This window comes from Nipponia nippon, unplaced genomic scaffold, assembly GCF_047370975.1.
Source record: "Nipponia nippon isolate SJK-2023a ecotype South Korea unplaced genomic scaffold, ASM4737097v1 scaffold_5, whole genome shotgun sequence".
Taxonomy (NCBI): Eukaryota; Metazoa; Chordata; class Aves; order Pelecaniformes; family Threskiornithidae; genus Nipponia; species Nipponia nippon.
Genome location: NW_028262369.1, coordinates 70,688,471 through 70,700,832, shown reverse-complemented (window position 1 = coordinate 70,700,832; position 12,362 = coordinate 70,688,471). Strand labels below are relative to the sequence as shown.

General features: G+C 38.3%; 1 protein-coding gene across 1 annotated transcript in view; it reads right to left on the bottom strand.

Annotated features, from left to right (window-relative positions):
• The window catches only part of BMPR2 (bone morphogenetic protein receptor type 2), a 112,201-nt gene that overhangs the window by 49,799 nt on the left and 50,040 nt on the right, over positions 1-12,362 (bottom strand). The window contains exons 2-3 of the mRNA XM_087731873.1: positions 6,616-6,789; positions 5,187-5,366 (exon numbers count right to left, since the gene is read on the bottom strand). Coding sequence (XP_087587999.1) covers positions 5,187-5,366; positions 6,616-6,789 — 354 coding nt within the window. The remainder of the gene's footprint in view (positions 1-5,186; positions 5,367-6,615; positions 6,790-12,362) is intronic.

Below are 12,362 nucleotides of genomic sequence, written 5' to 3'. Positions count from 1 at the left end.
ATCTCCTTCAGCAGTTCCAGCATCTTCATTTTCTACAGTGCCCTAAAATAGCTTCCTGGGAGGCAAAGTATCATCCTCTTGCACCAAATACTTAGCTGTCTCAAAGGGAACTTTTTTTTTTTTTTTTGAGATATTAATTACTGTCTTAATATTTCCTCCCCTGCCTTATAATATAGTGAAGGCATATTAATGACATATAATGCCTTATCTCTTCACTGAAGGGGAGATGTGCCTGACTGACTCCCTATCGTTTCAAGGGTACAAGTTTTAATCCTCGTGTGGATCAGTCCCGCCTCCATCTTTCAAGACAGAAGATCTGCCACCTTGCAAAGGTTTGTAATTTCCCCTTTGCTATACATCCAAATCACCTGAAAAAAAAAATACAGTGCAAGTAAGGGGAAATGCTTATTTACAGAGCGTTTTCTTAGATCAGGCAGAACAGAAATGAAAGACCAGCTCAAACACAGGCTACAAACTTAGCTGATCAGGTACTGCAAGCAGAACCCAGCTGAAGTAACTGCATTTCAATTATAAATTAATATCGGATGCTGCTCTCCAGAAAAAAGCAGTTCAAGATAACAACTGAGAGTGAGCAGGGCTACAACTTTCCAAAATTAGCCTGACATGATCTAATTCAACTTCAGTGGGAGTTAGATTGGGCCATGTGCCCACAGCAACATGAGTCTAACTGCTGCCTCTCAAAAGCAATAGGTAAATGAAAACTGTCTATTATTACCTTAATTAACCTGACCCAGCCACATACATTAATAATTACTTTTTTTTTTTTTAATGGTAGCTTTCCTCAAAGTTTCCATAGAATTCTGTGAGCACTTAAAGACAGACTTGTATATACATATTTTATATAGGTAGCAAGAAGGCTGGCAAAGAAAGGCCAGGATGATACACTGGAAAGATAAATGCGTCTATCAGTGTTCTAGTACAAAGAAATACCAACTTCCTTCACTGTGTGAGGCAGTTTCTTTATATCCAAATCTCAATGCTGCTCTTTAATATGTTTCTAAATCCTCTAAAAATTGCAGGCACCATTTGTTGCTCCAAGGAGAAAACTCTACATCATTTCAACAATAATATGTACCAGTAATGCTCAACTGTTGCTGCCAGGGATTTTTTCCATATATCATGCAAATACATCACCTGTCATACAAAAATATATTCTTAACACTCAGTTGCTGGAAGATTAATTTATTTGCAGTGCCAGGAATGCAGCCTTGAGGAAAAACAAATAATTAAAAATGGCTTTGTTGCTTTCATTTTGATGTTATTTTAACATGAATGTTTCATTACAGCAATATATCTATGACCAATGAGGGAGATCATTTACGTCTTTCGCTACTTAAATTCTATTTAAGTGGCCGTTATGAATGATTGTAGAACTAATGAATTTGTCTTCAAAACAGTCTCAGAATTTAGGCAGCACTTTGCAGACATAAGAGGCAGATATTTAACGAGTCTCAAAATAAATATTTGACAAAGCAAATAGAGTAAACACACCTCAAAACATTTACCCAGGAAGCCATAGTTGACCCTTTTTAGGTCAGGTTAAGGGGTATATACACATACTCGTTGAAGGTAAGATGGATTTTTTTTTGTCAATTTTTTTGTGAAAATAGAAGATGGAAGAATAATGAGTCTATCCATGAGTGATTTAGCAAAGCATAAGAAAGTATATTTTTTCCCCAAAAGTGCTTTGGTTGAGGATGAGAGGTTGCTTTTGAACTTCTGCATTTCGGTAGCTCCAAGCTCCACAGGCAAATCTTCAGCTCCAAAATAAACACAATTCTTCAACCTCTGCTTCTCCTGGCATCCGGAAAAGCTATCTGAATCTTTGCATTTTTAATACCTCCGGACTGTGGGCTCTAGACTACAACCCATCCTACAGCATTTGCAAAATTCTAGCTGGAGGGACTAGCAACGAACAACTACTCAAATCTGCCTGGATTATCTTTAAGATAGAAGAGAACAATATTATGACTACTCGGATGTATGATTGTTTTAAATTACCAGCTGCACATTAAGAAGCAGCAAGGATTAAATTTAAGGCTTCAAGAACCTGTTCGTCCTTAATCTTATTTTTCATTTTTATAAGAGTTTTTTTACAAGATAGGATGGATTTCTTAAAAAAAAGATATTCCATTCTACACAGATATGGTTGCAAGATAAACATGTTTTGACATCCTAAAAGACAGTAATGACATAAAAATTAAGTGTAATATTTAAGAGAAGAATTGCTATATTTAATGACAACTATAATTTGTTAGATTAACATATATTAAGATCTTAATTAACTTAGTCTTCTTGAATCATTTATAGTCTAGCTACATCTTTCAATACACCACTATTAATTGTCCTACAAAAAATTGCAACCAAAAGATCGTATAAAGTAATTTTTTTATTCCTCCATTATTTTTTCCGTATGGATTTAGCTCAAGAGCCTAAAAGTATTCTGTTGTCTCCACAGATCCTTCATATAGCTGCAAGGAAATATTTTTAAAAGAACACCTACAATTTTCCTTAATAATTAAGTTTTAAATTGTCTAGGTTCATCAGTACTGTTTTCAGGTTCAGTTAAGTTTTTAAACTATGGCTGACTTTCCACTTGTTACTCCAGGAACTTTTTATTCTGGGTGATTTTACTGGAACTCAGCAGAAAAACATTTTCAAATATTTAGTTAACTGTTGGCTAAGTTCATCAGGCTTCACGTAATTAACTATACACTAGTCACACCTGCTTTGAAATTTACAGGATCATAAATATAGTTCTAGGAGGCCACATACCTTAATTTCTGTCATTCAAGAACTATTCAACATACAACATTTTTAAAGCCTTATCAAAAATATAGATGAAATAGTGCTCTTAGAGTTCACGGGCTATACTGAAATAACCTTCTGCAGAAGATTTCCCATATGACTGTAACCTGTTCAATTTAATAATCTGAAAGGTATGGTAATATAGGTTGCCACAGCCTGTACAGCTAAGCTTACTAGAGTCCTTAAAGCATTCTAAAAACTTTAATAGGAAGGCTGGAAGAGTGCCCAAGTAAGGTATCTAGTAGGTAATTCAAAGCTTCCCAATAATTCCATAAAAATTGAACTTTGCCAAAGCAAGAATTCTGTCCTCAATGTTGAGGTGGCAAAACTAAATCTTACGGCACCAAAATGGGTTCTAGAAGGAGTCGAGAGGGCTGGGAAAGGGACCGTGCAGACTCCAGTGCCTGCAACGGGGGTCAGTACTGTTGCAGGGGTCTGTGTGCCACAGCCTCCCTCTTTTTTCACCCTTCCAGCTTCCTAGAACATCCTCTGCTTCCCCAGTGCTGCGAGTGTACAGGGTTTACACTGCCAGGAGCACATGCATCTCTGTCAGATGCGGCAGTAGCAGAGCTTTACAAATAAAACACCAGAGTGGCAAATGAGGCCATCCTTGCTGCTGGAAAGGCCAATCTCCATCTCTTAACCTAGTCAAAGCAGACAGACAACTGTGCTAGGCAGCAACCTACTTTGCTTATGCCTAAAGACAAATTTGCGTATTATGAAAATGGAAGGTGACACAATAACACAAAACAGTTTGAGTCAGTAGAAATGTACACTGCAGCGCTCAATTACAGCTGGGTGAATTAAGGACTGTGTTACAAATTTAACCCCCCCCCCCCTTGCAAGTCAAGCTAGATCTTTCAGTATTAAAAATTCCACTTAAAAATCATTTGAAGATCTTATCACCCAATAACCAAATTAACTCAGCTCGTAATTTCTACCCTCGGAGAAGCACAGGCACAAGTAATTTTGTAGGAACCTTGTCTTCCTATTTTGGGGGGATAGAAAGGGACAAGGAATTCTCTTTGCATCTTTTTTTGCTCCTGTCTAAATCCCCTGCACAGCACTAACTCCAGTCACATTTGGGGAGCCCAATGAGATGACCGTTACCGTGGCGTCTGTTCCGCATTGCACAGTGCTAAGCTCAGACACTGATTCCAAATGGTGATTGCTTTCTGGTTCTACAAATAGTATTATCAGCCAAAAGGCACCGTGTCTTATCAACTCTCTTTGCCCATTTATACCATACTCACTTTCCCAGTAAAAGGTTGGGTTTTTTTTTTTTTAGCATGCCAAGCCCTCATTCTGACCAAAACTGCTTACAAGGACTCCATCCTACAGCTACTTTTGAAAGCATCAGTATCTTCACTATCTTAGAGGTTAATTCAAATAATATCATTCCTAAACATAAACTATTCTTTTTGCATTCTATAGCTGTAAATACTGCCCAGTTAAAGACGTCTTCATTTCACAAAACACTTTTCTCATTGATAAGGAACTCCTGACATACAGACACAGTTGTACCTCCATTTACATACCTGCCTCTATTCAATTTCTCTTTCACAATTCTTATTTAGAAAAGGCTATCCAAATGCTTAGACTAGGCCACTAACCCAACTTCTTTGCAGGTTCTTAATTATGCTATACAGCATAACAGTGTGTCTGCTAGTCATGATCTTTCTTCTGTAATAGGAGGTTAAGGGGTCTGATCCCTTGATTTGGATCCATATGCTATGTTGATTTTATAATAAATAACAGATAATCTAATCTGGAAGAAAACTACATTGCTCAAACTAGTACTCTTTGAACGTCATGCCAAAGTTAAATCTCTACCAGAGATATGCAAAAGAAAGAAGTCAGATATCCAAGCACTGCAAGACTGTTGGAGAGAATCTCAACAGCCTGATATAAGACCGGTTCTACCGCTCAAAGCTATCTGTGAGTCATGACCGAATAGACAGGCCAGACTTTTCAAAGGTACCATAATGTTAATGAACTTACTGGCCTGTTTTTAACAGAAGTCTGAATCCTTCTGAATATCCCCACAGGCTTCTGAAGTTGGGTAGCCAAATACCAAAGCACCCGAGATTAGAGACCATTTTGGAAAAATGTAATCTGCATTCAGCAGTTGCCTATACAAACAATTCTCTTGTAAGCATTTAACTCGTTCTTTGCAGAGCACTGTGGAATATATAAATGTGATAAACTTCACATGGAAAAGCTCTGTTCTGTTTGCCATTTCTGCTGCACATAAATAGAAAGGTCAGAGGTTTCGCATTTTATGGTACCATGAAAGAAGGATCTTTCTCAAAATTATTTAAACCATGAAATACCAGAGATGGAAACATCTGACTTACTGTAAGGTGTTGTATCAGTAGGGTCAGGAGGTGGAAAATTTTCTGTGAAGTTGACATTACACAAGTCCGTACTACAGCAGCAGAAGCGGTATGTTCCATTCTGAATCAAGGAAGGGGTGGTTGTAACTATACACTCCTCAAAGTGACACTCTTGTGGGTCTCCTATATGAGACCAGCAACCTGTAAAAAGAGGCGAATTAAAGAATTCTTTTTAAAGGAGGCATAAAATTAATTCTAGTGCATGGACAATTAAACACACCTATAGAAATCCATACATTACCTAATTAAATGTTACAGAGTGGGGTGAAAACAGCTATAATTTGCTTGTCTGACTTCACTACCACCTTTTAAACCAAAAACTGAAGAATTTCTTTCAAAATTTACCAGAACCAAGGAGAGGAAATACAGGCAGCAATGAAGGCCAACATCAGAGGTGTCCAGCTGTCAACCTCAATATGATAAAACCTGAATTCTTGAGCCTTCTAAGCAGAAGTATGCTATTCCCCATTTCTCTGATACTACAGACAGTATTACCACCCTCTGGCCCACAGGCTAGATGAAATTGTGACCTAGTCCCCTTCCTTAGAGCTAGGCCACAAGACTGCACCTGTAGTTTGGTGCTTCTTGTATAATTTCTAAAAATTCTGTCCTTCGTCACTGTCAACATCACTGGCCGCTTCTACATGATCACAACTTATTTCTTGGTTAATGCAGGCCCTTTCTCCCTGCAGGAACTCTTCCTTCCCAAGTATGGTCAATGGCAGTTAAATGTCATTTATGCACAAATGCCTGGAAGGGAAAGAGGCAGCGTGGGGGCAGAGGTGAGCAGCCAGACTGCTTCTTTCAGCAGATTACCAGATCAAACATGAAACAACAACATTGAGTACAACTGCACAGGATGTTTGTAAAGACCAGTTTTCATTCAGTCTTATACTACATTAACTTGTATCCAAGTAACCAAAAGCAGAGGCCCCGAGAACGCTAATCAAAACATGTCTCCAGCAACTGCAAGACCCTCCACCCCTCCCTACCATCACTCTCCCTGCAGAACAGCAGCAAATTGACAGTGATATGTGACAGTTTTGTGCTATAGCTGCAATTTCCTTTGTAAACAAACATCCAATCAATATGAATATACATTTTTACTTAATGAGACACTTATTTTTAGATTTATCATTACATCAATACATATACTGAGACACATTCAAGAAAGCCATCTTCCTCTGGACATCCTAAGTAACAAGCAATTTGAGTGTTTTTTCCTTCAACTGTGCATTGATCTCTTTGGTCTCTTTTAGAAGTCACTTATTTCAAACAAACTTTCTGTTCAGATTTAAAATTGCTAAATGGGAAGTTTAAAACTATGCATTTGTACAATGCACAAACAAAATATCTAGCTTTGCAGCTGTTACACTGAAATGTTACATACCTTGTTTTACAAGATGTATGTCTCCTTCTCGTGTTTTTTCCCAAAGTCCATAGCAGGTACTACCTTTCATGCACAAAATTGTGCCATTCTCCTGCGAGATTCGGCTCTCACTGATTCCATGGTCCTGCTGATATGGGTCCTTAAATGCACACAGCCGCTCCTCACTCTGCGCAGCTTTAGACAAAGAAAGGAAAATATTTTTTGTCAGTGATTTTATGCATAAAATATTAACTGTAATAAAAGGATGATTAAGGTCTTCTGGAAACCTGCATTCAAAACCATCCTGAATTATACATATCCGGTCTTTAAACTGTACTCCAACAGTCAGAAATAAAAATGAGGTCTATCCCGAAGTTACTTTCATAAAAAGTACAAAAAAACCCAACTCAGCAGATGTTTCAAAATGAATGTGCAAATGTTTGAAGTTCACAGGTGCAGAATAAAAATTTCATTGCATAGTCTGCATCATCTGCATCATTTGTCCTCAAGCATAAGTTACGCAACTGTTAGCTGGTTTCTTCAGCAACCGCGTGCGTTACTTAATTGTTTCCAGATCCTAAACCAAGATGATCTTTTTCAGACTGCCATCCAACCCGGTGCCTACCCAATTCACAGGGTTTTTTCCACTCTCTTTCTATTGGCCTATCTCTTTTTTTCTACATGTTATCCAGCCGTTGCACTGACATTCACTTCTTTTTGCTCAGGAACCTATCGGTTTCAGCTCTTTCACACAACTTCATTAATGACCACCAACAGAAATACTAACGGCAAGGTAAAACACAACCGACTGACTAGCAGTTCTGGGAAACACTGCCTGTAAACAGGAGCAATGTTGCGTGTAAAGTCTCCTTGTGGAATGTCCAGCAGGAACATTGTAAAACATACAAAGAGAGCGCAAAAATAAACACCCGGGATCACCTGAAAAATCTTTGGGGTTTTTTATTAGAACAAAACCAAAACTACCCACAAAAAGCATACTGATTTTTACAAGAATATTTAATCAACAAACTTTAATATCTTAAGAACTCGTACGTTTTACTCATACGCTTACTGCTTTTTTGTTTATATCATCTCAATGAAAGGACTCAACCATGCTGATATGCCTCTGTCATCTTTTCTTTAGGAAGAGAAAACACATTCAAACAATAAATTCTTCAGAAAGGCATCAAGTCCAAGATAAATAAAACCTACATTTGTAGTGAATATGATATTTAGAATATTTTCATTCTTCCCTTGAATGACTTTATAAAATGCATGGAAAGTTAGGTGTGTAATTACAAGGCATTTAAGTATTATTCAGTAGTATAGCTTAGCAAACATCCAATCGCAGTAAGAATTTGTACTACGTATCTCAACAACTAGATTTCATCCCGTTCTTTAACTCCCATGAAAGCACTGGTAGCGAAAACATGCAAGGTGGAGTAGATGGGTCTTTTGGGAAAACAGATTTTTAACTTAAAATAAAATTATAGCACATGTAATTGTAAATTATTAAAGGTACTGTATATGTATAAAATGTCTCCTCACTGAGGATTTATTTAATTGATCATTCTGCAGCACTGGCCCCAAAGAAGCCCTGTTTCAGCGAGGCAGGCTTACTGCAAAAATGCTGCTTCATTGTGTCACCAGAGCAGATGATTGGGTATCAGAAAGACAAACCAAGAGACTCAGATACACCTCTCACTTCTAAGGCCATTACTATTCATTAAGGAGTCAAAATTCAAAATTCTGTGAGACAACCATAAATAGCTGCACCATCCAGAAAAGCAGTCTGTCAGTGACTCCCAGTTTATTCTGTGGCAGCAGTAATTAAAATAGCACAACTTAGCTTATTTTTTAGTGGTCTGGTAGGGCGTGTATGATCAGTTGAGCTGCATGTCAGCTCAGTGGCAGTAAAACTCTCAGCTGAGGAGACAGGAACTTCTTAAGCCACTGTAATTCAATCACTTGCAGCTCCACATACTCCAACAACCTGGCTGGCTGGTCATGCTACTCACCCACATCTCTGTACGCTGGTCAGTGTACAATTAATGCTTTACATCTGGAACTAGAGTTTTGAAGTGATAAATACATTTATTATAAAGCAGTGGCTTGATATTCAGAAACTTAGTTGCCTAAATTTCATATCTAAATTTTTTTCTTTCTAAATCAGTAGAGTTAGTCGAGTTACTGAGGACAAAAAGGTCACACATTAACAGCTAGCATATGCTGCCTCAAGCAGTACTTGCCAGTCGCACGTAGTAGTTTTATTCTCGGGAACAGCTGAGTATGCCAAGCGTGAAGCATCTGTCCTGCATTCTCTGCCCCATGACATGGGACTGGCCAAGAAACGATGTATGAAAGGACAGTACTCCACTGCCCTAAGAGAACTGGAGCTGACTAACTTTTTGAAAATCTAAAGGAGAAATAATTATCACGGAACTATAACTTTCAAGAGAGAATGGGACAGAATTATACGGCCTTGTGAAATATGGCATATCTGCTCCTAGGGACACTATGAAGGTTTTAAAATCAGTTGCATGTGATAGCTGAGTGGGACTAAGGTCACCCGAGATGTTGGTTGTTTACAGAATGCTCAAATTGCTGCAAGATAAGCCCTTTCATAATTTGCCTTTATTGTGAAAAATAAAAAGAACAGAATTTATAAAACAGCCACACAGATTTGGTTTCCTTATCAAAAACCTGTGGTTAAAAAAAGTAATTCCAGGAAAGTCCACTTTCATAATACCTCAATAGGTTAAAAAAAAAATAATAAAAAAAACCAAAACAATACCACAAAAATCTTTTAACCTCTGAACTAATGGAATAAAAAAGAACAAAAATCTTTTGTCTTTGCTTTCTACTCAGAAATATAGTTACATGTATCATGTCTGTGCTCCAGAGACACAGACAGTTTTAATTGCCTACTTTTCTGGTCTCTTCACCTTTCTATAAATCTCTTAGGATCAAGATTGAGAGGCAAGAACATGCAGAAGATACTTGAAAAAAGAGAAGTTGTTACCCATCGCGCTAGATGCTCTCCAAACATACACTACAGAAAATAACAGTTGCTACTAAAGGCTTTTCTGATTTTAAAAAAATGTATTGCGCTATAAGAATACCTGCAGAGGGGAGGAAGGGGCAAGCATGGGAAAAGTACAACACCCACTGCCAGCAATCCGAGTGTCTATCAGTTTTCTAGCAAACTAGTAAAAATGCAACTTAACTTGCCACAATTTAATGTCAGACGATCTCAGTGGGAAACTTTTCCAACAACAAATAAAGGCCACTCACCCAACAACTAGAGTTTTCATGCTGATCACTGCACATTCCTGCTTCGATTATAACTTAGAGTAGTACAACCCCTGTGGGAGCAGTACCCACTGCAATACTCTGCTGACCCCTGCCCCTTCCCTGATGGCATGGAACATCTGGAGAACAGGGGACACATAACAAAAGCTACTTTATTTTTCTCTTTGGCCCCTGTAGGTTCATTGTTGAAGCTGTAATGCCGAAGAAAATTGGGTAGGGCATTCAGATGTCCAGAAACCATCTTGAAGAACAACAGAATAGATAAGCCGTTTCAATTTCTTTGCATGATTTTGGCACATTCCTGCTGTGGGAATTTGGCAGTAAGGTTTCCTTCTTCCAGGCAGTGGAAACTAGTTAGCTCCAAAAACATTTAGTATTGGAATACTTCTAAGTCAGGCCTTGAAAGCAACCTCCAGCCTAGATGAGTATGCCTTAAACCTTCCCCAAAAGAAATGGAGATACTACTACAAAAACACACAGAAGTGCTGGGGTGCCTGTTCTAATCTTTACCTATTTCAACAGAAATCTTACCCTGCAAAGTAAAACACTGCTGCTCATTTGGATTTACATGTATTCCTCATGGATGACCTTTTATGTCAGTTTTCAGTCAGCATGGTGCATTCAGAGCTGAAACACATCTACCTGTCCCTTGGGAGCTCTGCACCTGCAACATGAAAGGGCAGCCACTACCACTAATGCTCTCTGTAGCACCTTAGCTGGAAACAATTCCAAAAGCTGCTTCTTCCAAAACTCCATCCTTGGAGATATCCAAAACCCATCTGGACATGGTCCTGGGTAACCGGCCCTAGGTGACCCTGCCTGAGCAGGGGGTTGGACAAGATGACCTCCAGAGGTCCCTTCCAACCTCAACTATTCTGTGACTCTTGGAGGACACAGGTCTCAAGGTACTCAATGTGCAGTAACCTGACAGAAAAATGATATTCCTCAGCTGAGCTACCTGCTTTTTTTTTTTTTTTTTATCTCCAAGGCAGGAGAAATGGTAGGGTAAGGACTAGAACTGCTGGATTCTCTTGCTTGTCTTCAGTTCAAATAGATCCAAACCCAGGGAAATACCTTAGTGTTAATACCTTTATTAAACAATAAGAGCAATTAAAATAAACAACTTATTTATTCTATGAAGACTGAGGCTTCTTGAACTGATCCATTTGATATATCCAGTTCATTTGCTACCCATGTCAGAAAAATGAAGGGCAAAGCCCCTGCAGCCAGATGTGCTCAGCAGACATTAAGGACCCATGAACAGTTCACTGTGCAGCACTCCTTTCCTTACAGATTTCACAGACCCAAGATGCACCAGCAGTGTACCCTCAAATCGGCAAAATACAGAAGCCATTTACAGATCAAGCTATACAGTGTATTTGCCCAGACATGAAATGTCCCGCATACAAACAAAACCCAAGTCCTAGCACCAAAATAAGTGGCAGCACAGGTTTCACAGGACATCTGCTGCATAGCTGAAGTCATCTTTCAGAGCCCTGCTCTTACTAAAAGAAATCATGTTGTTTCAACTCTTTCACAGGCCCTTTCAAGCTATCCATCTCATTACTCATGCACAAGTTAAGCATCACAAAAATAACTGCAGTAAAATCATTAAAATTAATTTGGATTGCAGTTTCTCTATAAATGTGTAAGTCTATAATAACTCTTTCATCATTGGGTCTAAAGCACAACAAACAGAAAAAACTGCCAAAGATGCCTGCATTCCCTCAAAGATTATAAATCTACTGAATCAAATGAGCAACTTCTTTTTTTAGTGTGGGCGTGGGGGTCGACAGTTCTGGAGAGTTCACTGTGCTTAAACACAACTATCTGATTAAATCAGTACGTGACAAAAGTGCCATTTTAGAAATACGGAAATTATGACTACGAAAAGGAGAAAGTCACATTAAAGGCCACCTCCAAAACTGGAAAACATCTATTTATTATTTCTTTTGCAATATATAAGAAGTAAGAGAAGGACTTCTGTTACTTTTATTATCTTTTTAAGGTAAATTTCATAGTAAACTGTATTTGTTCATCACATAGAACTCATGATACATTCAGGTCTTTTCTAATTCACCTTTAATGAAAGGCTATGAGAGAGATTTTGAAACAAAGAAATGGCAATTGAATGCTTACATATCATACGCCACTGAAAAATTTGCTACTAGACAACTGTAGTAGCAACAGATAGGCTGACATTGAAAAGGACAAAACGTAGAACCTGAACAACAAATCGTGAAGGATTTATAACAAAATGCCCATTTTCCGCTCCTCTCGAACTTGTGTATCAGACAAACTATGTTAATATAATTCAATAAAAATAATAAAATGAACTCAAACTTCCGTTCTCTCATCTAGCAGAGATTTCCAACAAAGACAAGAAGGGAAGGCACCATTCCCAGAAGTTCTACCAAAGGAAAAACCAGTGAGAGCAGGGCAAGCTCTTCACTTCC